The sequence below is a fragment of the Typopeltis vanoorti genome, chromosome 8 (assembly GCF_054136105.1).
Source record: "Typopeltis vanoorti isolate ZY-2024b chromosome 8, IOZ_Tvanoo_1.0, whole genome shotgun sequence".
Lineage (NCBI taxonomy): Eukaryota > Metazoa > Arthropoda > Arachnida > Uropygi > Thelyphonidae > Typopeltis > Typopeltis vanoorti.
This window is the reverse complement of record NC_143556.1, coordinates 128,312,316-128,339,737: the sequence shown is the minus strand read 5'-3', so window position 1 is coordinate 128,339,737 and position 27,422 is coordinate 128,312,316. Positions and strand designations below refer to the sequence as shown.

At 36.9% G+C, this 27,422-nt stretch overlaps 1 protein-coding gene across 4 annotated transcripts in view; it reads left to right on the top strand.

The window, feature by feature from the left end:
* Nucleotides 1-27,422, top strand: part of LOC150104343 (ralBP1-associated Eps domain-containing protein 1-like) — a 485,081-nt gene that overhangs the window by 290,123 nt on the left and 167,536 nt on the right. For 3 of the 4 annotated variants that reach the window (XM_090396933.1, XM_090396930.1, XM_090396931.1), the window contains one exon: nt 12,152-12,236. In XM_090396933.1, coding sequence (XP_090253059.1) covers nt 12,152-12,236 — 85 coding nt within the window. The remainder of the gene's footprint in view (nt 1-12,151; nt 12,237-27,422) is intronic. The other variant, XM_090396932.1, reaches the window with a different exon arrangement.

Here is a 27,422-nt window from a genome sequence, read left to right as displayed (position 1 = left end):
AAATTTCATCAGCAATATCTTATAACACTCATTCAGAAGTTTATAGGCTTCTATCATATCACCCCTCTTTCTCCCGTTTACCAGTGGCTGCATTTCCCATATTCTCAATCTACCCTTATAATCTACGTAATCCCAATATAATCTTTGTAACTCTTCTTAACACCCTTTGACTGCTTCTTTATCGCTGCTGAACATAGGAGACCAGATCTGTGCATAATAGTCTACGTTCATATCAAGGCCTTTTAAAGATGCAAAATAGCTTTCTTATCCTTGCATTTCAATATTTGTTTTCAACATTGCAATTATTTACGGAGTTTTGCAATTATTTTGTGACCTTTGAACTTCATATTCCTTTCAACCATAATTCCAGCATCCCTAGCCTCATCAGTTTCATCTTACGTAATTCCACCAGTATAATATGTCATGAGAAATCTCATCATGCCAAATTGCATAACTTAACACTTACTGACATTGAATTGACAGCCATATTTCATCATATTTCCATCCTATTCAAATCATTCTGTAAGTGCTGGATGTCATGTCAGTAGCATCCCTAACTGCGCTGCCTATCTTTGCATCATCAGCAAATAATTGAACACCTTCTGTCAGATCTTTTCAAATATTAATGTATACTGTAGATTTGAACAACTATGATTCAAGAACTGATTTATGGTAGTATACTGCTGGTCACCTTAAATTGAACAGATTCGCAACCATCATATACTACTCTCTCATACCTGTCCACTTATCCAAGTCAATAGTTTATATCCCATCCCATATCCTCCAGTTTATGCAACAGTCTTTCATGCGGTTTTCTATCAAATGCCTTAGCAAAGTCCAACACTATCATACCATATTTATTCCATTTATCCAATTCAGACATGATCTCCCTATAGTAAATCAGCATGGGTTTATGAGTACTTACTAATTTCTCTGAAATCTTTACCAGAGATACTAACAGGTCAATAGTTAGGCACATCAGTTTTTGCACCATCTTTGTTCTACAGTGGAACTGTCATACATTCTTTATATTCCTGTACTATATTTCCTGAGCTAAGACTCAAGTTATATTATACAGATGTGTCAGGGGCCTAGCCAATTCAGCAACTTTCTTTTAGCATATGTACTAATATCACATTTGACCCTATTATCAAATTCTTATTTACGTTACGCAGCAGCTTATGAACTCATTCTCATGCATCTCAGTATCTTCATTCAGTGTAGTACTAGTACTGTGCATCATGTGACATATACCTGGGAGATGGCTGATGTTAGCAATTTGAGCACTCTTTTGAACAATCTCATCATTTTCTGAACAGAAGGGTACTATCTGCATTCAGTAAAGTTATTCTTTCGCATTCAGTCATTCTTTTACTTGCAGCATAATAATAAAATTCTTCTTGATTACCTTTAGCTTGCATGGCCAATTTCTTTTCAACTTTCTGTACATTCTTGGAACTTCTGCGCACCCCTGCACTGCCCAGAGAATTTTGCAAGCCTGGTTCCATTAGTGATGCTGTGCACAGCCACCATTTGCGTGCTTATCAGTAGAGAGAGAGTTGTCTAGCTGTATGGGTTAACATGCTGTGGGAAGATTATGAGAACTGTGTTGCTGTAATAGCACTTCACAAGGTTGGAATGCAGCCATCTGTTATTTTCAACATGATAAAAACACTCAGGATCAGTAGGATGTTTGTGTATCAGACTATTTATTCATAATCGGATTATTAGTCGGAACTTGAGAGAGTAGCCCGCAAGAAACAACATCTGAGCATCACTAGCCTGAAGATGGATTTGGGGTAAGCAATGGCAGTGTTTCCGTTGAATGTTATGTGTGTCGCCATCGATATGTGGCCTCACTAACTTCTGGCGTGCATGAAGGCAAAAGAGTGATGTTTCAAACATTGAGTGCTGCTATATGCATGTTATACATGCTGAAAGTTATTTTTGCTTTGTTATACTATAAATTAAAGATACCAAGAAACTATATTCTTGGTTTCATCCTTATCCAAGTGTAAGCAAGCAAAGTGTGCATGTGAAGTAACTTCACGACTGGGCTTCTTGCATATATAGGCTAATGACTTCACTAAAATATTAATTACGAAGGCTGTTCAATAAGTAATAAGACTAATTTTACTGTCGTGAAACCACTCATCACAATATTAATTTCTGTGGAATAAAGAAATGTTGCTGTCTGTATTAACAAAAGAGGTTGATAGATGGCATATACGGGCTGATGTGCCAGAGTGTCACATGACTAAACGCAAGCTTGTTTCGGCATGCCTACGAGCCGCAACCGGTCATCAAAATGGAAGAATCCTTGGAACAGCGCTATGCGATTAAATTTTGTGTGCGCTTGCAAAAATCGGCATCGGACACTTTTAACATGATACGCGAAGCTTTCCACGATGAAGCAATGTCAAGGGCAAGTGTTTTTCGCTGGCATAAAACTTTTAAGGAAGGAAGGAATAATGTGGAAGAGCTTGAATGTGAGGGAAGACCTTCAATGTCCATCACAGAGACAATGATCAACACAGCAGCGATTATCATCAAGGAGGATCACAGAATTACAGTAGGCCAGCTGCATGTTGTCCTGAATATTTCTGTGGGAAGTGTTCACTCAATCATGGCTGAACATTTGGGACTGACACGTGTTTGCGCCCGATGGATTCCCAAACTCTTGACACCAGTGCAAATGCAGCATCGAGTGGATGTGTGTACAGAATGGAAAGAAAGACTAGAACAAGAAGGCGACAATTTCTTAAAATGCATCATTACAGCAGATGAAGCTTGGTTGTATCACTATGACGCTACAATGAAACAACAAAGCAGTGAATGGAAGCATCCGTCTTTGCCTACCCCCAAGAAAGCAAAAACTGTAAAATCGGCTGGTAAAGTTATGACCATAATGTTTTTTGACTACGAAGGCATTGTTTACCAACACGCTGTAGAACCCGGAAATACTGTAAACGGCTAATACTATACGGATGTTTTACGGACAATGGTATAGCACATCAAAAGGAAGCGTCTATTGCTGAAGAATGGCTTCTTATTGCACCACGATAATGCAAGGCGACATATTGCTGGTCGTGCAGTGGACGTATTGCAGAAGAACAACATAGATATCCTATCACACCCTCCATACAGTCGTGATCTCGCACTGTGCGATTCCTGGCTGTTTCCTCAGCTCAAGAAACCACTAAGAGGCAGCCATTTCGAAAGCAACAAAGCATGTGTAAAAACTGCATAGGCGGTTTTGAAAGAACTCTCAAAAAACGGACTTTCACATGTGTTTAAGAAGTGGACGCAACGTTGGAACAAATGCATCGCGTCTCACGGTAGTTACTTCGAAAAAGACCATGTAAATGATGACGATTAAAGGTAATTGTTTTCTGTATAAATATAGTCTTATAACTTATTGAACAGCCTCCGTATAACTTTAATTAATACTTTCCTATATTTCGGCAAAGTTACAGTGCCATCATCAGGGATCACAAAAACAATGGTATGTGTATGCACTCAATAACACCTGGGCAAATGAGGGTGGAGAAAGGCAATCAAAGTCAGGCCTAGAATCCTGAACAGGGCCCACTAGTGGGCTAAATTGAGTAGTCTTGGCCGTTGGGCTAAAGATCTAAGGATTAACTCTTCCCATATTAGGGGCAGTCTCAAGCACCCAGATTTGTGGAGGTTTGGAAAGTTTGTCAGGGCTGAGGCAGATTTGAGGAATAGCCTTTCATATTTGTATTTGCTGCTGTGTAATAGTGTGGCATTCTTCTAGCGTATTTAGGATTTTTGTCAGTTTTTTGGATGTATGGAATGGTGATAGATCATGAGTAATCTCTGCTCTGTTGGGGGGGGAGGTAACATTTTTTGAGATTGTAACCATTGGCTAGGAAAGTGTTGAGAATATGGTCAAGTTCAATAGTTAGGGCACTGTTATCAGAACTGATTAATTTTGCCCTGTTATATAAGGTTTTTTAATAATCCCATATGGTTTGGGGGGTGGGGGTGACTGCTGGTGAATGCATAGGGATCCATGAGGCTGGCATGTAATCAGTGTCTAAGAATGGGAGACTGTTATTGTTTTCCTTTTCTAACATAAACTGGATCTTGAGGTGCTGATTGTTTAGGTGTGTTAAGGAAATGTGAATCATATCCAGACCATGTGGTCAAATAGAGAATACGTCATCTACCCAGCATAATAAGACAGTGGGTTTATGTGGGGCAGTTTAAGGCTTTTCCTTCAAAGGCCTCCATGAAGAAGTTGGCCAGAAGTGGAGAACCCATGACTGTCCTCTCTATCTGTTTGTAAAATTTTCCTTGCCAAACAAAATAGCCTGAGTTCATGGTGAACTGAAACAGGGCTGAGATAGCGGGAAGAAATATGGCTTGGATGAGTTCGTAAATGTCTTTGAGTGGGACATTAGTGAATAAAGACATCAAAATCGAACCGGTATGGCAGTCTGAAGTTCTCTATACTGGCTTTAAAGTGGGTTGAGTTTTTTCTTATGTGTAAAGGTGTATTGTCAGTATATTGTGTGAGCACTTTGGCTAAATGTTTGGCTAATTTGTATTTTGGTGAATCAGTGCCACCACAATTGAACATAATGGCACATTTTTTTATGGATTTTTGGTGGTCTTCATGTCTGAGGAGGGGTCTAGAGTTATATTGTTTTAGTTTGGTTTTAACTTCCACAACCCAAGAGGTAACCTTTTTCAGGAGCCTATGGAGTCTTCTGAGTATTGTGGGATCATAGATGTATTTCATGTACAGATGCACCAAGGCTGTACAAATGAAAAACCAAACATACCATTACTGGCTCAAATCAAGAATCCCATCTCCCTTAGAGTTTATACTCAAGCATGAAATAAATGCAAAAAATAAAACAATCACTGCTTTCAAAACAGAGTTTTGAAAGAGCAAAAAGCAGGAAATTAGCAGCCTGTCCAAATGACAACCAAGCCTTTTGGTCCCTTGCCAAAGCGATCAGTCGTAACTTCTGCCCAACACTATTCCCACCTCTATCATACCCAGGTGGCTCCATTGCATCATCACTTACAGAAAAATCTCCTGTCCTCGGACTTTGCTTCCAATGCACGCATAATTGACAATGGCAAATGTCCCCCAACCATTCCAGATGCCCACTATATCCTTTTGCCAGAAAGAGATCAGTAAAATACTGATTTGGGGTGGGGGTGACTGCTGGTGAATGCATTGGGCTCCATGAGGCTGGCATGTAATCAGTGTCTAGGAATGGGAGACTTGTTGTTGTTTTCCTTTTCTAACATAAACTGGATCCTGAGATGCTGATTGTTTAAATGTGTTAAGGAAATGTGGATCATATCCACATTTCCTTAATGTGTGTCCAAATTAGACACACAAAAAATCTCCTGGCCCTGATGGCATTCCTCCAATTGTCCTGAAGGTTTGCACATCAGAACTGTCTCCTGTCCTATGTTGCTTATATATACTGTCTTTCTCCACTGGTATCTATTCCACAGCCTGGAAATTGGCCTATATTCAACCCATTCCCAAAAAGGGAGACAAGTCACTGCCGTCCAACTACCGGCCCCATCTCTTGCTCACGTCAGGCCTGTCTAAAGTAATGGAAAAAATCAATTCTCAATTCCTACACTACCTTGAAGCTACCCATCTAATAAACAACTGCCAGTATGGATTCTGTCACTGCCGATCAACAGGCGATCTGCTCACATATGTCGCCCATCTCTAGCAAATGCCATGGAGAAGTTTGACGAATGTCAACGGTTGGACTTGATATCTCCAAGGCATTTGACCGTATCTGACACAAGGGCTTACTAAGAAAGCTGCCATTGTTTGGTCTATCTCAAGGCCTCTGTAGTTGGATTGCCATCTTTCTGTCTGGACTCACACTATGTGTAGTGGTGGATGGCTCCTTATCCTCTCACCATTCAACTAATGCTGGGGTTCCTCAAGGTTCTGTCCTCTCACCAACACTCTTCGTACTATATATCAACAACCTACTTTAGTTTACCTCTAACCCAATACACAGTTTTGCAGATGACAGCACACTGCACTCCTCCCTTTCTTTTGATAAACCTTACTCCACACAACTCACCTCAACCTACAGAACAGCAACCGCCATTCACCTCAACCTACAGAACAGCAACCACCACTGCCCTCAATTCAGACTCCAAGCCACCCTCCAACGGGGTTCAGATAACCTAGTCAATTTCAATGCAAATAAAAGCCAGTATTGTCTTATTTCTCATAAAAAAGAACCGTTTTCTCCCAGTATTATTTTTGGTAACACCAAATTTCCAGACAATGAGATTTCTCTTCTAGGAATTACCCTGACATCAAGCCTCTCCTGGCATAAACACATAACAACCATTGCATCCTCAGCTTCTAAAAAACTATGATTTCTCTTTCACTCAAGATGTTACTTCACTTCTGAACAGCTGTTAAACTTATACAAATCACAAATCCACCCAACCATTGAATACTGCTCCCACATATGGGGTGGGACCCTCAAAATGCTCGACTCAATACAGAGGAGAGCAATCATACTTATTAATGACCCAGCTCTTACCGACTCTCCCCCCCCTCCACTTTTGCACAGATGATCGGTCTCCTCACTATGTGTTTTCTACAAATATTTAAATGGAAAATGTTCATCCAAAATAGCATCAATAATTCCCCCACTTGGTACTAAGCTCATTGGAACACATGCAGCTACTGCTCAACATCCCTACGCAGTGCAGCTTGAAACCCACAGAACAAGTTTTTTCTTCTCTTCCTCCTTCATCCCTGCAACTGCTATACTATGGAACAGTCTTCCCCTTGATGTGTTTCTTAAGAAATATGATATACAGTCATTCAAATCCAATGTGAACAAGTACCCTTCTTTTCCAACCCATACACTGTACTAGTGTACTATAGGTTGATCTACCAACCTCTCGTGTATGGGCTCAACATAAAATAAAATTAAAAAAATAATGTAGTATCGTTTGCTTCTGCCACATTCTTCCTCTCTCGACACAAACTGCATTTATTGCATTCACTCTTCAGCAATGAATACATTAAACACACTCTAGATTTCACTAAACTTACATATTAATATCATTAACATCGATATCTTGGCTGCCATTTTTCTTGTTTGCACCAGTAGCGTAACATAGAAAGCTTTTGAAATAATATCACGTAATAATAGTCATGACTAAGCAACACACTTAGCAGCACAATCAAAAACAAAGAAAATAACCCCAATTATATTTAGCAATATTGCCTGTATTTACTAAAAATAAGAACTTATCCGAGCAACGTGTTTATACCACAGCTACTATTTACGATAATGCTAGTGCCCTATCCCCTGGTAGTGGCCAACTCAGAGGAGCAATGTCCATGAGTATACCTATAGAAAAGGCACAGTGCAGATTTATGACTGAAGGGAGTGTGAGGAGTCACCTATTAAGCAGATTGCCCTCTTCTGTGTGTCATCATGAATTCTTAGGTAGGTTTTTGGTGCACTAACCCAAATGTGGGAACAATATTCCACATGGATCTGCAACTTTTTAGGAATTGAGAATTAATTTTTTTAACAGAAAATAATACAATGCTTTTTAGAGGCTGAGGAAGCTATTTATCTAATATATTTGTGCAGGACAGTCATCCAAAGAAGAGAAAGCTAATTTTGAAAGGAAATTGGAACATTATCAAAAGTAAGAGGGAGTGAAGTAGGATCTTTCTTGCAAGTTTTTCCCTGAGTTTTTATGGTATTGAAATTTACTAAGTTGTCTTTATTCCCCCCCCCCACACACACACCTTTGAGGATGATGAGGAGATGAATGTTTAAATCACTGGTTATGGAAGATCTTGAGGCTTCTATCAACTTCTGTTTAACCTTGGTCTGGCTCCCACTGATGAAACTTCAGTAAAGGTTGAAACTAGTCTGTGTTGTGGCCCTTCCCTTAATGTTTTTTGCATCATAGGATAGTGATAGTGAACCTGTAAAGGAGGGATCATCTATAAGTTGAAGTACTCTCTTTGGATAACATCAAGAATTTTTAGAGAGGTGTTTGGTTCGCCATCCCAAATATGTGAGCAATGAGATGGGCAAATTTGGAATTTGCATGAGTTGGTAGCTAAATGAGTGAAAAATAGCATCTTAAGCAGATCATGCTTTGTTTTTTAGATACTGAAGAAACATTTGATGTCATGCCAGGAGAGGCTGCAGGTAAATGTTAGTCCAAGCAGGTAGAGAGAGAGATCGGATATCCTATCTCATCTGGTAATTTCTGTATTACTGAGGGTTAAGGTTGGTGAGTTGAAATTCCTTTTGCAAGAGAAAAGGCATGACTCCATTTCGATGGCATTGAAGGTGATTAGATTTTATCCCAATTGAAGGATGGTATGTAGAACAGTGTTAAAGGCTCTGGTTGTAGATGATCTTGAAGCTTGGGATGTCTGGGCACTGCATAGTTTGTCAAATGAGTATGATGAATGAAGAGCATTGTTGCATGCTAAGCTGTGAATAGGAATAATGGTGATTGACAGTATGTCATAATTATAAGAGAAAGAGGGCAAGCGATAGAACAGAGCCCTGAGTCACTCTGGCATTGGAGAAATTTGACATGAGGAAACCATCCACCATGACATGCAGTGAATCAAGAGAGAAAACTGGCTTCCCAGTTACAGAGAATGGCAGGTAGACCAAAGGATTGCAATTTGTTTAGCAGGCCTTGAAATGTCAAGAGCGATAGCACAAGTTTCTCTAAACCTTTCCATGGCACTTATCCAAAGGGGAGTGATGTAAACTAAGAGGCCATCTGTGGATCTTGAATGGCAGAATCTGTACTGATGGACTTCTAGATAGTGGAATAATTGACTGTTGTTGACTTTCTCCATTAATTGGAGAGTACTGAGGTTGATGGCAATTGGCCAGTAGTTTGATAGCAGAATTCTATCTCCTTTTTTTTTGAAATACCTTGGATACATAATTGCTTCCATGCATTAGAATAAGTACCAGCTATGTTTAGATTATAGCGATATATAGAGATTATAGAGACAATATAGGACAGTTGTTAGCTTCTGGAGCACAGTGTTCAAGAAATACCATCAATACCAGAAGGCTTTAGTACCAAGTTATTTAGTAATTTTATGATGTCTTTTTGCTGAAAAACTACAGGAGGCATATTTTGCTTGAATTCTGGTATAGCAGGGGGCAATTTGTCTTGTCATCTATGGAGTTAGAGGGGGAAAAGAGTGATGCTAGAGTTCATCTTTATCTAGGGATGAAGTGGCAGTGGTGCCATCAAAACGAGAGAGAGAGATGTGGAAGTGCAAGTGAGCAGCATTTGTGTCGAGTGGCCTTAGCAGGGACCAGAAGTCATGGCTTGTGAACAAAGAGGGTTTAGTTTCCTATTGTCCTGTTATTTTTTAGTTCTGTTTTTGGTTGAGGACCATTGGTTCGGTAGCAATTTCTATTCTTCTTGGTATCCAATATATAGATTATTTATGTTTGGAAAATTATTGAAGTTTTTTTTTTCTATATGTTATGCAGGTTGGAGATGAACCAAATTCTTAGGATTTTAAAGCTTTCTAATTGAGAATGGATTGATGAATAACATCTCACAGACAAATTCAAAGAAGTGAAATTCTAATTCATCTGCCCACTCTCAACAAGAATAAAGGCTTAAGTCTCAACGATTTGGATAGCTCATCAATACCTAGAAAAAGAAACACAATTTTCCAAGCATAAATAACCTATATATATTTATATATATATACACTCATGAGCAGTTGAATTAGAGATGCCTGCCTAGTAGCGAGTAGCACCCCCTTTCACCTTGATGATGGTGGCGTGGCATGGACTCCACAAGTCACCGGAAGCGTTGGGGAGCCAAACTGATTCATGACCGCTGCACAGCCTCCCACAATGCACGGAGATTGGTCAGAGCAGGGTCCATGGCGCGTATCTCTCTCTCTCTCTCAACAGCATCCCAGATGTGTTCACTAGGATTGAGGTCAGGGGACCTCAGGGGCCAGTGAAGCATCCTCATGTCCGTGGCGTGTTCATCCACCCACTCGGCACAATTCGGGAACGGTGGGCTAGTGCATTGTCTTGCTATAGGTACAGGTCTCCTGCAGGATGCTGTAGGCGCAGAAATGGGTGCACATGATCTGACAGCAGGTCCCTGTATCGTTCGCCGGTGAAGGACGATAGATGTACCAGGTGACCCATTTCATCCCATGTAAACAGTCCCCATATGAGGATACCACCACCACCGCCCTAACTGTACCCTGCTGGCACGAGGGATCCATCACTTCATGTGCTTGGCAACGCACTCACGCCCTGCCATTGGCGTGTACCTCGACTCATCAGTCCAGGCGACCTTTTTCCATGTGTCGAGGGTCTAATGGCGGTGTTCCTGCACCCATGCTAATCATTGTGCCTTGTGACGTGCGGTGAGCAGAGGTACCCCAGTTGGGCGGTGTCTTCTCTACCCCATAGCGAAGAGATGGTTCTGGATGGTGTGGCTGCTCACATGTCGTTGTTGTCCAGCATGGAATTGGCTAGTGATCTGCAGCACTGTGGCCCGTGTATCCACTGTTATCATCCGAGCTAGCCGATGGCATCCCCCCCGTCATTGACAAGTTGTGCACCACGGCAGTTTTCCCTGGGAGCTGTGGTTTTACCCGATTCCATGTACTCGCGGTACACCCTTCACACAGTGGCCCGTGAAAAGTCCAGTGCCTGCACAACTTCGGAGATGGAGTGCCCCATACATCTGACTCTAACTATCTGGCCGGGATTGAATTCGCTGAGATCTCGAGTCTTCCCCATTCTGTGCTCGACTATTACTCAGATGGTCAGTACAAGGTCTGACGACATCCCCGTCACGTTCCACATGGCACTATTCCATTCGCCAGGGCGACCACAGCACCATTTTGCCAACACAGCAGGTATCTCTAATTCTACTGCTCATGAGTGTGTGTATATATATATATTTTAAAAAATATATAGATTTAATGACTTCAAAAACCGAGATAACTTATAAAGATTTTAATGAGAATAATACAACTAGTTGTATTATTCTCATTAAAATCTTTAAGTTATCTCTGTTTTTTAAGTCATTAAATCGATATATTTTTTAAAATGTATCACAACAACCGAGTAGAAGCATATGATCACATACACACACACACACACACACACACACACACACATATATATATATATATATATATATATATATTGGATACAGAAACGGGAAGAATAAATTCATACCAAACATGGGTCTTCAGACCTTAAACAGAACCATTAGTCACTGATGTTGTTTGACTGATATGCGATACATTTTAGTGTTTTTTTTTTTTTTTTTTTAACCAGAGGCTAAGGCCATTGGTTGACCAAAACAGTAAAACTGTAGTGTATCCCAAAGTAGCTTGTGTCCCAGTGTGTGTACACGTTTATTTATTTATTTATTCATGATGTTTATCTTGATATGGAGAACCAAAATTTGAGTGCTTACTATGAACTTCTAATTAAAGTAAGTGCTCTAACACTGATGGTTTGTCTCCATAATTGTACACAAAGAAATTCCAAGGCACTTGCTATTAGGATTTTTTGCTGAAATCCAGACCACAAATCAGTGTTAACAGGCCTGTTCTCTAATAGCTTTATGATGACGTGATTTTAGAAAAACAGCCACCCAAATAGTTCTACAGCATGCACATTGTCTGAAATGTTCAGAAATTCTTAGCCAAAAAAAAAAAAAAAAAAAAAAAAAAAAAAAAAAAAAAATCATTCTTGTTGTTCCTCACCTACTTTACAAGATCCCTCCCCCATGATTTTCTTCTTTATCTGAAACACACCCTGAAAGGAAAATTATTTCAGGAATCACAGATATACAACATAGTATGGTGTAACAACTGTGGACCTACCAGAGCTGCATTGAATAATGAAGGGATTGCTGTATACAATCAGGAAGATAGTAATTAGGGGGAAATTCTTATATAAGTTCTAATATCTTGAAATAATTTCTCCATAATAATAATAATAGCATTGAATTCTTTCCATTCACTCAGCATGTACATTTTTCTTCAAAAAAAAAATAAAAATCGAGGTTTTTAATTTTGAAATGAGAATGCTTTCTTTTCAAATAGCAGGACCTGGAGCCATTCCTCCTCCATCTCAGATGGTTCAACAACCTGTTGGTGAATCATCTTTAGTAGATCATACTGCAGTTAGGTAAAGTTGTTTAATTTAAAAAAGAATGTACAGTTTTAATTTTGAAAATAATGACAAAAGAAATCTTTCTGTCACCTCCATTCCTTGGGGGACTCTAAAAACTTGTTCCATCATTGCTCTAAGCTTAGTACTAATTGAGTATGTTTCAAAGTACTGTTTTTTAGCCTTTTTTTGTAATTGTGAAAAAGTAATATAGTATTAAGCCCTAACACCATATTGATTGTGGATTAAATTGCACTTTTATGACTGTTAAAAATCCCTGAACTGTTTTAAAAATTTAAATGTTATTGCTATTTTTAGAATTTTAAGATGAATGAATTATGATAAAAATTTAGTTTTAAAATGTGTGATATGCATGTTGTTAATCTATACTGTAGACATCTTCAGTCATTACATGATCAGCATATCATGTACCATACAACTGCAACAGTCTGATAGTGTAATGTAATTTATGATCATGGTATTGACATGAGGATTTGATTGTATGTACCTTTAGATGGCCATTGATTTTTAGCCTTCAGTCATCCTTCGAAAGAAGAAGAATCTGGATTTGAATTATTGCTCAGTTCATTGAACTTGTGATGGTTTTATATATTGTTGCTAAACACTAAGGTTTAGTTTTTATTTCTTATTTCCTTCTCCCTGCAGATTGAAAACAAGTTAAACAATTTTTAAAAAAAGAACATAGTTATTATTTTTTATCTAACATAATCACATACTTTCTTTTTTTATATACATTATTGAAAGAAAATTCCAAAATACTGTAATCCAACATATTTCACACATTCTTAAGTCTTAGTCTCTAACACATGAACAGGTTTTGGAAATGCGATTTTGTATAAAACTTAAATGATTTTTATTCCACTTTTTGTCATCCTATGAGATTTCAAAAAATAAATAAAGGATTACAAGGCTTTTCTAGGAAATAAAATCCAAAACTCAAGTTTGAAATTGGCAGAAAACAATAGTTAGATGAGATATGAGAATCAAAAATTCTTACAATAAGTTTCCCTTGTTCATTATTTTGAAATACATTTCTAGGACATTTTACTCTATGCAGTGGGGGGGGGGGGGGAGCATTCACTCTACAGTAGTGTTTCCCAACGTGGGGCATACGCCCCACAGGGAGCAATTAGAAAATGACGTTGCATTCGTCACCTCATCACCGATATACTCAAAAAAACTCTCCACTGTCAATGTTGCAACCCTGACTTTCTGAGGGAAAAAAAACTGACATCACTAGTACAGCATTCAACATAAATACAGTATCAAGAATTCTCAGAAAAGCAAAATGATCAGTCTTACTACTTAGAAACAGTGATCAGAAATGTGGAAATTCAGCTAGAGTAAATGATACTCAAAGAGAAATGATAAAATCTGGGGTATAAAAGTTTTATAATAACTATACTTCATAAGATCAAGTGAAGTTCTCATTATGCCAGTTTATAAAAAGAGCAAATTATTTAATACTACTAATTTAAAAAAAAAAAAAATGATATGCCTTTTATTCGCAGAAGGATTAGGTGGAATTTCTTTAGCCCTAACTAACTTTTTCTGGGAAGGGGCAGCTATTCTGTGGCCTTCAAACCCTCACTGAAGTCTTGAAGAATGGAAAATGGCTATTCGTCTAAACCTAGAGATATGCTGATCATTCAGATATATGCCCCTACAGAACAGAATGAAGAAGCAGAAATAGATAACATGTATGATGAAATAGAGTGGTGTATAAAGGAAACTGGAGGCAAGAAAGATCGAGTTATTTGTGCTATGGGTGACTGGAATGCAAAAGTTGGATCAGAGAGAATATCTACACACGTGAGTCCATTTGGACTTGGAATTCGGAATGAGAGAGGACAAAAGTTGATTGATTTCTGTAACAAGCACAGTCTCATCATAACTAACACTTATTTTGAGCAAAAACCAACAGCAAGATACACATGAGAAAGTCTGGATGGAAGATATAAAAATCAATTAGACTATATTGTGGTCAGTAAACATTACTTCAATGGAATACGGAACTCAAAGTTGATGCCAAGTGCTGACTGTGGATCTGATCATAGACTGGATTTAATGAAAATAAATAGTCACCTTGAAAACGATACAAATTAAAAAAAAGTCAATCCCTAAAATGGGATCTGCAAATGGTACAAAATCCAAGTAAAATCAAAATTTAATGAAAATGTTTCAGAACTGCAGTTTGAAAAGAACGAAAATGAACCCTCTCTCTCAGTGGAATAGACTACAAGCAGCTATTATCTGCTAAAAACCACATCAATAAACAAGAAGAAAAAACCATGGATAACGCAAGAAGTAATTGACCTTATTGATGAAAGAAGAACATGGAAAAGAGGAGCAAATGAAGACGAAAGGCTAAGATTTTTGCTAAGACTTTGAATAAAAGAATCAAACAGTTATGTAAAAGACTGAAAGAAAACTGGATATATAGGCAGTGCACTGAGATGGAAGAATTGCAAAATAGGAACAAAACCAGAGAAGCATTCCTGAAAGTGAAAGAACTTAATGGAAAATCAAAACGTACACAGTCTAATAACATCAAGGACAAAGATGGAAACATACTCATTGATAAGGAGAAGATAAATGGAAGATGGGTCTTTCATTTATCTGGTACTTATCAGATCTCTATGATGATGATGATAATGATAACACGTTAGATGATTCACGACACCTTAAGTTAAACATAACAACAGATACCACTCTACCCACAAGAAAGGAGGTAGAACATGTAATTAAGAATCTTCCTAATAATAAATCCCCTGGGTGTGATAATGTTCTGGCTAAGAGCTGCTGAAAGCTTTGGCTTTGACTGGCAATAATAACAACTATTTAGTGGAATTCATTCAGGACATCTATAAAACAATAGAATTACCTGAAGTTTTTACAACATCTATCTGTAATTATATACCAATTCCAAAGAAAACTAATGCACAAAATTGTGAGGATTACAGAACTGTGAGCCTAATATCCCTTGCATCTAAAATTATTTTAACCATTGTTAACAAATAAATTGAAAGAGCCTTAATCAATAAATTGAGTGAACAACAGAAAGGCTTCAGAAGAGGAATGAGAACCATTAATGCTATCCTGGAACTAAAAACACTAATAGAAAGATCACTTGAAAGAAATAGGAACATTTACATAGACTTTCAGAAGGCTTTTGACCAGGTAAAACATAATAAAATGTTCAATATATTAGATAAATTAGACATAGAAGATCATGTACTTAAGATTATAAAATTGATTTACACCAAACAGAAAATGCAGCTGTTTAATGATGAGACTTCTGTAGTGAAAATAAAAAGAGGAGTTAGACAAGTTTGTATCCTTTCACCAAATTTACTATCTATAGTGAGACAGTGATGAAAAAGATTGAAAAACAAAAAATAGGAATTAGTATCAATGTTATAAAATACAACAATCTTGATATGCTGATGATACCATTGTAATAGCAGAAAACAGAAACAAATTAATCAAATTACTGCAGCTACTAATTGAAGAAGGTAAAGAATTTGGATTAGATATAAATGCAAAAAAAAAAAACAAATTTAGCAAAAACTCAAAAGAAAACAGATCCGAGCCAGAAATATTAATAAACAATATGAAACTTGAACATACAACAGAATACAAATATTTACGCACCTACTTTACTGCAGATGAAAAGCAAGATAAAGAAATAAAAATAAGAACAGCCATAGCTAAAGATGCATTGTGGAAAAATAAAGATCTGCTCAGAAGTTATGTGAGTATCAAGACAAAGAAAAGAATGATAAGAGCATTAATGTGGCCAATTTTCACATATGGAAGTGAGACCCAGAGAAGAGAGTAACAGATAATGGTCCTTGAAATGTGGTGCTAGGAGAGCTTTGAAAATCCATTGGACAGAACATGTGACAAATACAGATGTCCTACAGAGAATGAGAACACAGAGATCTTTATTACAGAAATGATCCAGAGAAAGATGAGATTGACAGGACAGTACTGAGAGGTTCAGCATGACAGAGGATACTAACAGTTTTAGAAGGAAAAATTATGTTAAAAGGATCAATAGGCAAAAAACAAAGGACATGGCTTGAAGATATGAGATCATGGACAGGATCACATGGCTATGCAGAAACAAAAAGGAAAGCCACCAACAGAGAGAACTATAAGGACATGGTGCTGCACCCTCTCATTGAGGAAGCTACATGAAGAAGAAAGCATGGTTAAGTACAAAGGAAAAACAGCTCAATTTGACATTAATGTTTGTTATAAATGAAATCTTAACATGTGGGGAACTGAAAAGTTCTGATAAACACCTAGAATAAAAATGATATTAGAGCAGCTCTTTTTATATATGCTAAAAGAAAAAAAAAAAAAAATTATTACAGTTTGAAACATGGCAGTTAAAGATTTTAAGATATCTCGTTTAAAAAACTATGTTCTTTCTTGTGGTTATATCAATTGCTTTAATATCATTTTTGTTCTAGATGTTTATCAGAACTTTTCAGCCCTTTATTCTCATTCTCCTTCCCTCTCAACGAGAGGGAAGGAGAATGGGCATAATATATAGTTTACACTTAGGATACAAATCAGCAGTTTAACTTGAAGAATCTTCAGAAAGTTGTTAAATATGATCCAATTCTATATTTTCATTATTATTCATAATTTATTACATGGTCTTTATGATTAAAGAAAGTGTTTTAAACCAGATATTTAAATATTATTATTTAGAAAATTCTTCGCTTGTGTGTGTGAGAGATGATATCCTCTTAAATCTGCCGCAAGATTGAGTGATTGGCATGAAAATCAGTAAAAAGGAAAAACCGCTGTTTAAATAGTCATGAAAAGTGAAAATACCAGCTGTAATCTTAGTGGTGATCCTATAGAACACAAATTAAATATAGAAGTATATAATAGAATTGGTAAGCTAGGTTATGGCAGATGTTTGTGTTGATTAAATTAAAAAAAAAAAAAACGGCTAACGCCTTTTTATTCCCATATATACAGGGAGTAGGTGAGGCCGTTTTTAGCCCTATACATGAAATATGAGAAAGTCCATCCAAAAGACAAGTTAGCATTGAATAAGAGAGAGGATGAAAACCGCATTTAAGCATATTAATTCTGATAGCTCGGATAAAAAGACAGTTGTTTTAAAAATGAAGATATTAGAAAATAATTTATTATTAATATTATGGATAATATGGTGAATCAGTTGCCAGTGATGAAGAAATGCATCACCGAATAAAGACGATGGGTGGGAAAAGAGTAATCGTAATGAGGGATTATTATCCAAACATTGATTAGGTAGCAGTAAAATCTGATGAGAATAATGAAACTAAATTTATTGAGCTGTTGCAAACTTCCTCAAATGGCATGTAACAGAAAGAACTCAAGCTCAAAGAGTGTTAGATTTGATTATTGTGTTCAGAGGGTGTTTCAGTTAAAGATGTAACTCTTCTGTCTCTGGTTGGTGACAGTAATCATGTAGTACTCACTTGGGAATTCCATTCAGAAAAGATTACATCCTGAACTACAAAGCAAAAAATTATGACAAATTAAGTAGTATACTGAGTTCAGCATAATGGTATCGGTTGCTGGATGGGAGAATATCGACAGTGCATAGGAAACATTTAAAAAATACTTAAATTATGCGATATCAGGATGTGTCCGAAGAGTTTGCAAAATAAATAGGGTGGGAGACAAATGGAAGTGTAATCTTATCAAGCAAGAGATTAGTAAGAAAAGGATGATGTGGAAGGAAAATGCCGTTTGCATAAGTATGATGTCTGTTATGAAATTTATAAGCAGCAGACCAGAAGAGTAGTCAACTATTGTATGGAAAACTAAGTCTGAGTAGGAAAAGAAAGTATGAATATGAAAGAATAAATTGTCTTAATGCAGATGGTGTGAAAGTGACAGATGCAGAAGAGGTTGTTCAATTAATGATTGCCCATTTTGCTAAAAGCTATCAACTTGCTGTATGCAACATTGAGTTTGCTGCTACCTCTTCACTGGATGAAGAAACTCGGGTGTATGAGAAAGAGTGTTCAGTTGAACTGGCTATTCCTTTGACCAGGCTGTTTAATATGAGTCTCAGAACAGGGAAAATTCCGCATGATTGGAACGAATGCATGGTAATTCCATTGCACAAGGGTGGTGCAAAGACTGATGTATCCAAACAGAAATGGGTTAACAGAGAATCTCTGCTTTGCAATGAATATTAGATGGGTTTACTAAGGGAAGGTCATGTTTTAGAACTTGTTCACATTCTATAATAATGTTACCATTGAGGTAGGCAAGGGGAATGAATATACCATGATACTTTTGGATTTTGCTAAGGCTTTTGACAAAATATAGCATGGAAGACTTGCATAAATTGGAGAATATTGGCTTGAATTATAAAATATTAGTGTAGATAAGAGGATGGCTGACTGACATATCAAAAAGTGGTATATGGGGATGTGAGTGCAAGATTTAAGGTATCCAATGATGTAACACAAGGATCAGTCCTTGGTCCACTGATGGTCAATCTGTACATTAATGACATTGGGGAGGATTTGACAGGTGAAATACAGCTGTTTGCTGATGATGAAAAGATAGGTAGAGTAATTGGAAATGTGGCTGATATTCAGTACTTGCAGAATGATTTGAATAGGCTGGAATTGTGGGCATGGGAAAAAGAATATCGATGAACATCAGTAAATGTGATGTCATGTACTTTGGTGTGATATCTAATACGACATATCTAGTATCATATTATATTGGTGGGATTATGCTAATAGAAACTGATCAGGCTATGGAGTGTTAGTAGATAAGAAGTTGAAGTTCAGGAACAATGTAGCAAAGATTGCAAATATGACTCAAAAGATAATTGCAATGCTGAAACAAACTTTGGGATGTAAAGATTAGGCTGCCATTTTGCCTCTTTATAAGTCCTTGATAAGGCCTCACTTGGACTACTATACACAGGTCTGGTCTCCTGGTTTCTGTTGTTATTCTGATACAGTGTAGAGAGTGCAAAGGAGAGTATTAAAAATGATATCAGGATTGTGGAGTACCGATTAGGAAGACAAATTGAGAATTCGTAGACTGCAGTCTACTATACACAGGTTCTAGAGTTTCTCATCTCACTCCCTTCTTAGCAGTATTCAGTCTCAGCTTCTAAGGATGTCCTTGCATCCTTTCTCTACCCTCCATAAAATGAAAAATACCATCAACTGAAATCCTGTATGACCCTTTCAGAAGTTTGTAAGTCTCGATCATATCACTCTTTCCCCTGTTCGCTAGTTTCTGCAGTCTACAAATTCTCAATCACCATTGGATGCTGTGTGCAAGTAGTGTGAATGAATTCAAGAACAAGTATAATAGCTAGGGTGTGTAGTATCTGGCCTCCCTCAATGAGTACCTCACTCCCTGGAGATCTCTCCTAATAATAGGAATAGTAATAATAATATTCAAAAATGTGTAAAAAAGACTAATCTAAATATGGTCTATTAAATAGAATGGGAGACAGAAGGTAAGTAAAATAATAGCTGAAGAAAAAATACCAATGAAAAGTCTTAGAGGAATTAAGACATGGCTGGATGAATATACAAGTAGATATTTCGATTCAGAGGGTAGACAAATTGCAAAGAAATTTATCAAAAGAAAAGTATAGTACCGTTATATATTGGGAAACCTTTTAATCATCTACAATTATAGCAGACTTAATATTAAGCTGATATTCTTCGACTTCCCATCATAATCTTTAATTTCTGTTTTCATCAAATTAATGAGTCTTTCAAGCCTAGAAAAGTATTTCCAGAAGAGGGAGATGGCTCTGTGTACACTGCTTTCCATATATTAAGGAACAAAGAAAACCAAGCTTGATAACCTCAAAAGCTGTGTGATAAATTTTTCTGTAATTCAGTGAAAAGCAGTATGATATGATATGTGAAAGAAATATCCACAAAAATTGTAAATAAATAGTTTAATTCAGTAACAAATGGGTATGTGAAGACAGTGGTCAAAATCAAGAGGTCAGAATGAGATTGTCAAAGTGCTTCAATAAGGAATATGGTCACTCCTCGCAGCAGTACAGCACTCACAATGATGTTTCATACTGTTTATAATAGTATCCAGGAGCTCAGTGGTAATAACAACCATCGTTCCTGCAAAGCTCTTAAATTCCCCAAGGTTTTGGGGTGAGTAGTTGTGAGAGTGGCAACATGTCTACCTAGATTATCCAAGACATACTTAATAGGATTAAGGTCAGGAGACCTAGCTGGCCAATCCTATGTCCGATAGTCTCTTCTTGAAGATCTTGGTTGACTAGCACACCAGTTTTGGCGAGCAGATAATCAAAGATATCAGTCACCCACTATAGTTGTAGCCCTGACTTTCTTTCACTGTATTCTCCAGGATGCTGTTTGTGATTGTCGGAATTGGTTCTACAGTATGTGAACCACAGATCAGCTCATATGCAACTGGCTACCTGACTTTGGCCTTGTTTTGCCACCTGAATTCATTTGTTAAATGATGTCTTGCAGCCAATATCCAAGAATTTTGTTATCCTGAATTGTCTTGTTCTCACTCCAGATACAAAAGGACAGCTACTCCAAAATGCCCACTTCTTTGCCGTGGCTCATTTGCATATACCATATTTACTCGAATATAACTTGCACTTTTTTTTATCAAAAATTAAACTTAAAAAATCATGATGCAAGATATGTGCAGGAATTTTTGTTAACTAAAGTTTTTCAGGAAAAAACAAAATTGTTTATAATTAAATCCTCAGAATTCATTATAATTGCTCACATTATAAAATGAATGCATTTAAATTTTAATTATGAACGTTATTTACACAATCAGCCAATCACCTTCGTCATGTGATATATTTGAAACTTTTAGCAACAATGCTTCTATTATTAAATTAATTATTTCTGGCAAAATGATGTCCCATGCTCTCAAAATCCAGTTGCACAACAGTTCTAATGATGGTCTCTTAATCTTTATCCACCCCCACACAATCCAAGATCAAGTAGAAATCAATGCTCTCACTCCAACATTTCCTCTACTGGTTGCTTCCATCTCTATGCATGTGACCAGTGTGGTATTAACAGAAGATCATGCAACTCAACAACAAAGGCAAGCCATAATTGTTGAGTTGAATTGCTGATTCTCTTCAACTGAATTCCACAATATCTGAAACTGCCATAACAACATTCACTATCTATTTCTTAAAGCTTACTTTTTTCATGTGTGTAGTATATGCGAAACTTTTTCATTTCTTTTTTCATTAAGTAAAATCAGGGATGTAAGATATATGTGAGAGCAAGTTATATTCAAGTAAATACGGTACTTCTGACTGTCACTTTTTACTTAATGTACCTGACTTTCATAAGTCCCCCACCTCAAGTTATTGCAGTTTTATTGTTTGTTCCATAATTCATGGAAACCAGTATTACACTGTTGGCTTTTTTCATCTCCTTGTTTCGGTACATTTTTTCTATATTAAAATTGAAATTTTTGTTTTTTCTAATACAAATGCAGAAAACTCGATTATCTATAAACAGGAATTCAAAAATTGCTTCTATATTCATTGTATATATTATTTTATCTAATAATTTAGTAATTAATTTAATTAGAAGTTCAATTAGTAACTTCATATAAAATTAATTTACTGATACGTTTTCATGTTTATTTTCTGCATATCCTAGGGAACCAAGGAGAAGGTGAGAAGATTCACTCTCCTTGTTGAACTTGTTTGGCTTTGTTGATTTATGTAATTACTTTTTGATAAAGAAACTGAAAATGATTTGTGCATTGTTAGTTTAACTAATTTTAAGTAAAAGTGACATATGAAATGAATTTTTGAAAATACCAATTCAAATGATTAAATGCATACAGGATAATTCCATTTGTGTACGGTATTACACAAGAATGTTTATTTAAAGAGTATTTTGTAGATATCCAACCACATAAGTCCTCAAAGCTTTTAAACCTTTTTCATGCTACGGCACATTACATTCTAATGTAATGTTCCTTTGAGCCCAAATTAATCCTTGGATTAATTTGGATATAGATTATATAAGCCTTTAAACCTAAATAAAGGTAGTGTAGTAAAAGATTTGAAAAATGGATGGAGAAGTACTCTTCACATAATTCATCGGTCCTGAGTTCATTGGGTACTTGAAGTCAGTTTTTTAAATATTAAATATTGACCCTATATACAAGAGGCTGCAAAGCTTATAACACATCAGTGTTATGTGTGGCCAATGTGCTTGGGAAGAATGCTCATTACGTTAGACGTCTAGAATCAGAAACAATCTTGGGTCCAGTTTACATCATCTGTGAATCACACAACTAGTGGAAAAATTGTTTGGGATAAATTCCAGAAAATTAATTGTAGGTTTAGAACACGCTGTTCATCTACTCTAGAAGAGCAAATCGGATGTGTAGTTGATGAACGTCATACAGTGCAGACACTTTGGGGCATTGCATTGCTAGATTCATGGCAACAGCTTTGTGTCATCCTGAACTTTTGATATTGAAAGAACAAGAGAAACACCCATGAAAGTTTTCTATAAATCAGCTAGAGCCATGCAATCAGCAGTTCATTAAGATGGAACTAAAAAGAGCATTTTTTCACTGTTTATCTTTCTCTCATGCCAGTGCAGTAGGGCCTGTGACATTGAGATGATAGAACATCTTCTATGGACCTACCTCTCTTAGTACACACAAGAATACCTGCTGAGGAGGAGTTTCCATATTCACTGCATAAGTTGATTGCCATTGCCATCCAAAAACCCAAAAAGATCCAATGGAAGCAAAAATGACCCTCCACTTTGACCAGCTATTTCTGCAAGATATTTGTCAAATAAGAGAAAAATGAAAAAAAAAAATTCAGTGTCCTTCATGCACTGTCTTATAGAGAATGAGGTGTGGATCAGTTTTTCTTACTTTGCCTTTATCATTCACTTGTTTGCCCAAAGCTTAATTATGAGTTCCAAATCTTCAGTACTGTAAGGGAGATTATCCTGCAGTGGTTGAATGCTGGGTATGCAAGTCATGATATGCAAAAAGCTACCCATACATTTCACACATCTCCTGTTCAGAGTCTTTTTCTTGCAGCAAATAAGCCTGCGCTGCCATTTTAATGAAAAATTGTCTCTTAACTGCCCCAAAAAGTCTCTTCATAAACATCCTGTGTGAACTGGTATTCTTTCCCATGAGAGTTTAATTTTACACATGTCAGGCTGCCATTCACCCATTTGGTTTACACCCTCTGTCCAAAAAGAAACCAAACTTTTGATAGAAAATAAAACACAGGCCAATTATAATTATTCAAATCATTTATTTCAATCAATATACTCTCCCACAGCTTCGATACAGCATTTGGCAAGGTCAATTAATTCATTAAATGAGTTTTTTATATTGGTTTTTGGGATACTGTTGAGGGTCATGGTTACTGCTGCTTGAATGTTTTCAGTGGTGTCGTATCACTTTCCTTTCATCGACAAATGAAGTTAGAGGAAGAGAAAGAAGTCACAAGGTACTAAATCAGGTGAATACGGCAAGTGATTCAACACACAAACTTGGTTTTTGCTCAAAAACCCTCTCAATGTTCGAACGATGAGATGGTGCATTATCGTGCAAAAGTGACCAGCTACCTACATCATGATATTCATGTCGTGCGCGACGAATTCTCGCTATCAATCGCTTCAAAACTTCGAGATAAAACTCACCATTGACCGTTTGGCCAGGCGGAATGAATTCTTTGTGGATAATGCCCTTGGAATCATAGAAACAAATCAGCATTGTCTTCACTTTTGACTTCTCCAAGTGACTTTTTTTTGGATGCCCCTCTTCTAGTGGTCTCCACTCAGCACTCTGGTGCTTTGTTTCAGGCTCATACACAAAACACCATGTTTCGTCACTAGTAATGATCATTTCAAGGAAGTTTGAGTCCTTACGAGCGGTTTTAATGAGGTCCTTGCGGTATTCAATTCGATACATTTTTGGTTGTGCATCAACTTGTGGGGAACAAATTGCAAATTCAATTTACAAAGGCCCAAACTCTAGGTCAAAATGTTATGCACAGTCGATTTTGGAATCCCCAATTCATCTTCAATCAATCTCATGGATGATTACGTGTTTTCTTTGATGAAATCATGCACTTTTTGGATGTTAACTTTGCTCAGTCTAGTTGTTTGGACTTCCCGGCTTTTCTTCGTCCTCAAGCGTTTCACGATCACTTTGAAATCGCTTAAACCACTCGTAAACTTGAGTACAGGATAAGCTTCATCACTGCATGCTTTTTGAACCATTCGATTACAATCATACAATCTGCAAAAGGTATCTATCCATATATTTCTACCATTTTACATCTGTGTATGTTAAAGTGATATCAGATAAAATAAACAGAATACTACACAAATGAAATCTTAATGCCACTTTTAAATCTCCTGCAAAATTAAAGAACTTATTTAACTCCCCCAAGGATCCCTTTCCTCCCCTGCTCTACATTGGAGTATACCTTATTCAATGCTCCTGTCACTCGCCTTATGTAGGTGAAACCGGATGCACAATTCCTATCTGGCAAAAGGTACATAAATGACACATTCAATTTAATAACTATGGTAAATCTGGCCTTTCTGATCATGCCCTGAATATGCAACGTAGAATTGATTGGAAAGGCACCTGTTCATTACATCACATGAAAATGTGGTATGAATAGCTATGAATGCAAATTTAAGGAGGCTTGTAAACTTTTAATCAGCCACCCTAAACTTAATAATATGGTTAGCACATATTCTAATCACATAACTTTTGTTCTAAAATTTCATTATGAATTATTATTATGACTGTAGTGCTGCAGGATCTGAGCTTTAATATAACAAATACTTATGTTGAATTATTGATTAGGCCATTATGATTACTGTCTTAAAAGTATTGAAAGGTATGATTTTTTTCTCTATGTCATAAAGAATAAGTTATAGCTTTGTAAGTTTTTTCCCACTTGAGGTAAGGCCATTAGAATAAGAGTTGATCATATCATTTTCGCTTTGGTATACTGTTTGAATTGTAATGCAGCTTGTCTCGTTTTATATATGTGTATATAAAAGATAATGACCTTAATATGAAGGTCAGAAAATTACCTGTTGTTTACATGGTGCTAGTCTCCCTAATTTATCAAAATGAATGCACACATTTCAACTTGCACTTACATGTAAAGAGAACACCTCTGCCAAAAATGGGTGATTTTTAATCAAGATCATAAACCAGATTATAAAAATCTTGATTATGGCCAAGATATTTATAATCTTGATTCCAACGCCTTATACTATATATTTTAGATGTAGATAGATTATAGTGTAATGCCTTATACTCTCATAGTTAACTATTACAGCGTATCCTCCTCTCATTATAGGCAGTCTTTATGTTAATGACTTTGTGATATTCTGTCATTCTTAGCATGAGGATGACTGAGTGATAACTGCAACAGGTTTATTATTATTATTATGAGCAACTCCAAGGAGTCCTTAGACTCATTGAAGGAGGCCCTAAACATCATGTCAAGAACTATTCAGCATTATCACAGTATCTATCATACTTTACTTTGAACTCATTCACAGTCATGGAACCCACAACAGATCCTGGCAGCTTATTCCACTCATTCATCACTCTCCAAGTTAAAAAATAATAACCTAGTTCTGACACCCTTGCTAACTACACTCTTGCTCAGTTTCTATGGATGACCCCTAGTTCTTCCACCACCAGACCTGTTCTGAAAAATTTCTTCTGAATTAATCTTGTAACAACCCCTCAGTAATTTGAATGTCTCAATCATATCACCCCTTTCCTGCCTATCAACCAATTTCTGTAACCCACAGATCTTCAATCTGTTCTCGTAAGGTTCATTCCATAGACCAGTTACCATCTTGGTCACTCGCCTCTGGATCCTCTCTACCTCCTCTCCATCAAGAAGAAAAACCCTGGTACCCAGATCTGGGCACAGTAGTCAGCATGGGTCTTATCAAGGCTTAATAAAGAGGAACAATAACCTGCTTGTCTCTGTTCATCAAAGTATTCTTCAGTAACCAAGTGATCTGATGAGCTGATTTAGCCACTTTTGCTATGTGTCCCCCCCCAAGCTTCAGCTACCTATCTACCAACACTCCCAATAATAATCTTTTCACCCCAAAATGCATAACCTTACACTTTGCCACATTAAACTGACATCTATTCTCCTGATCCCAGTCTGCCAATCTATCCAAATCATCCTGCAAAATTTCGACATCATGTGTATTAACTATTGCTCTACCCAACTTTGCATCATCGGCAAATAAATAAACAGTTCCTCTCAGATCCTTTCCTATATCATCAATGAACAAATTAAATAGTAGTGATCCAAGAACAGCACCGTGCGGCACACCACTAGTCTTCTTGTGGACTCTACTCCTGAATAAACTACTCTCTGATATCTCTCCATCAATCACTCTCCTATCCATCTCACCAACCCTATATCAATCCCCATGTGCTGCAGTTTACTGATTAGAATTCCATGTGGTATCCTGTCAAAGGCCTTAGCGAAGCCCAGCAGTATCACTGTAAACCCATTACCCTTATCCAGTTCAGCTGTCACTGTATTATAAACCTTGAGCAAGTTACTGAGGCATGATCTACCCTTCACAAAACCATATTTCCCTCCATACTATATCCCATTTCCATCTATCCATTGCTGTATTTTGCTCTTGACTAATTTCTCCAATACCTTGACAACGACTCCTGATATGCTGATTGGTCGGTAATTTGTAACAGCAGTCTTTGAGCCTCCTTTATGCAATGAAAATTTTCCCTTCTTTCCATCTCATCAGGACTAATCTAGAGCTGAGACTTAAATTAAACAATATGATCAAGGGCACTTACAATTCCTTTACCACTTCACGTAAGACTTGAGCTGGTATACCATCCAATCCAACAGATGGATTCACATTAAGGTTCTGTAATATACTATTCAAATCCATTTCATTCACCTCAATTCCCATATAAGCCATTAGTTCCTTCATTCATGCAGTATCACCTCCTGGATGATATACTCTTGCAAAGTGCTCGCTCAGTAATTCCACTATTTCAACTGATTCAATTACCTCCCTACCAACGGCATTCCTTAAAATAATTCTGCCGTATACATTTTTTCTTTTACTT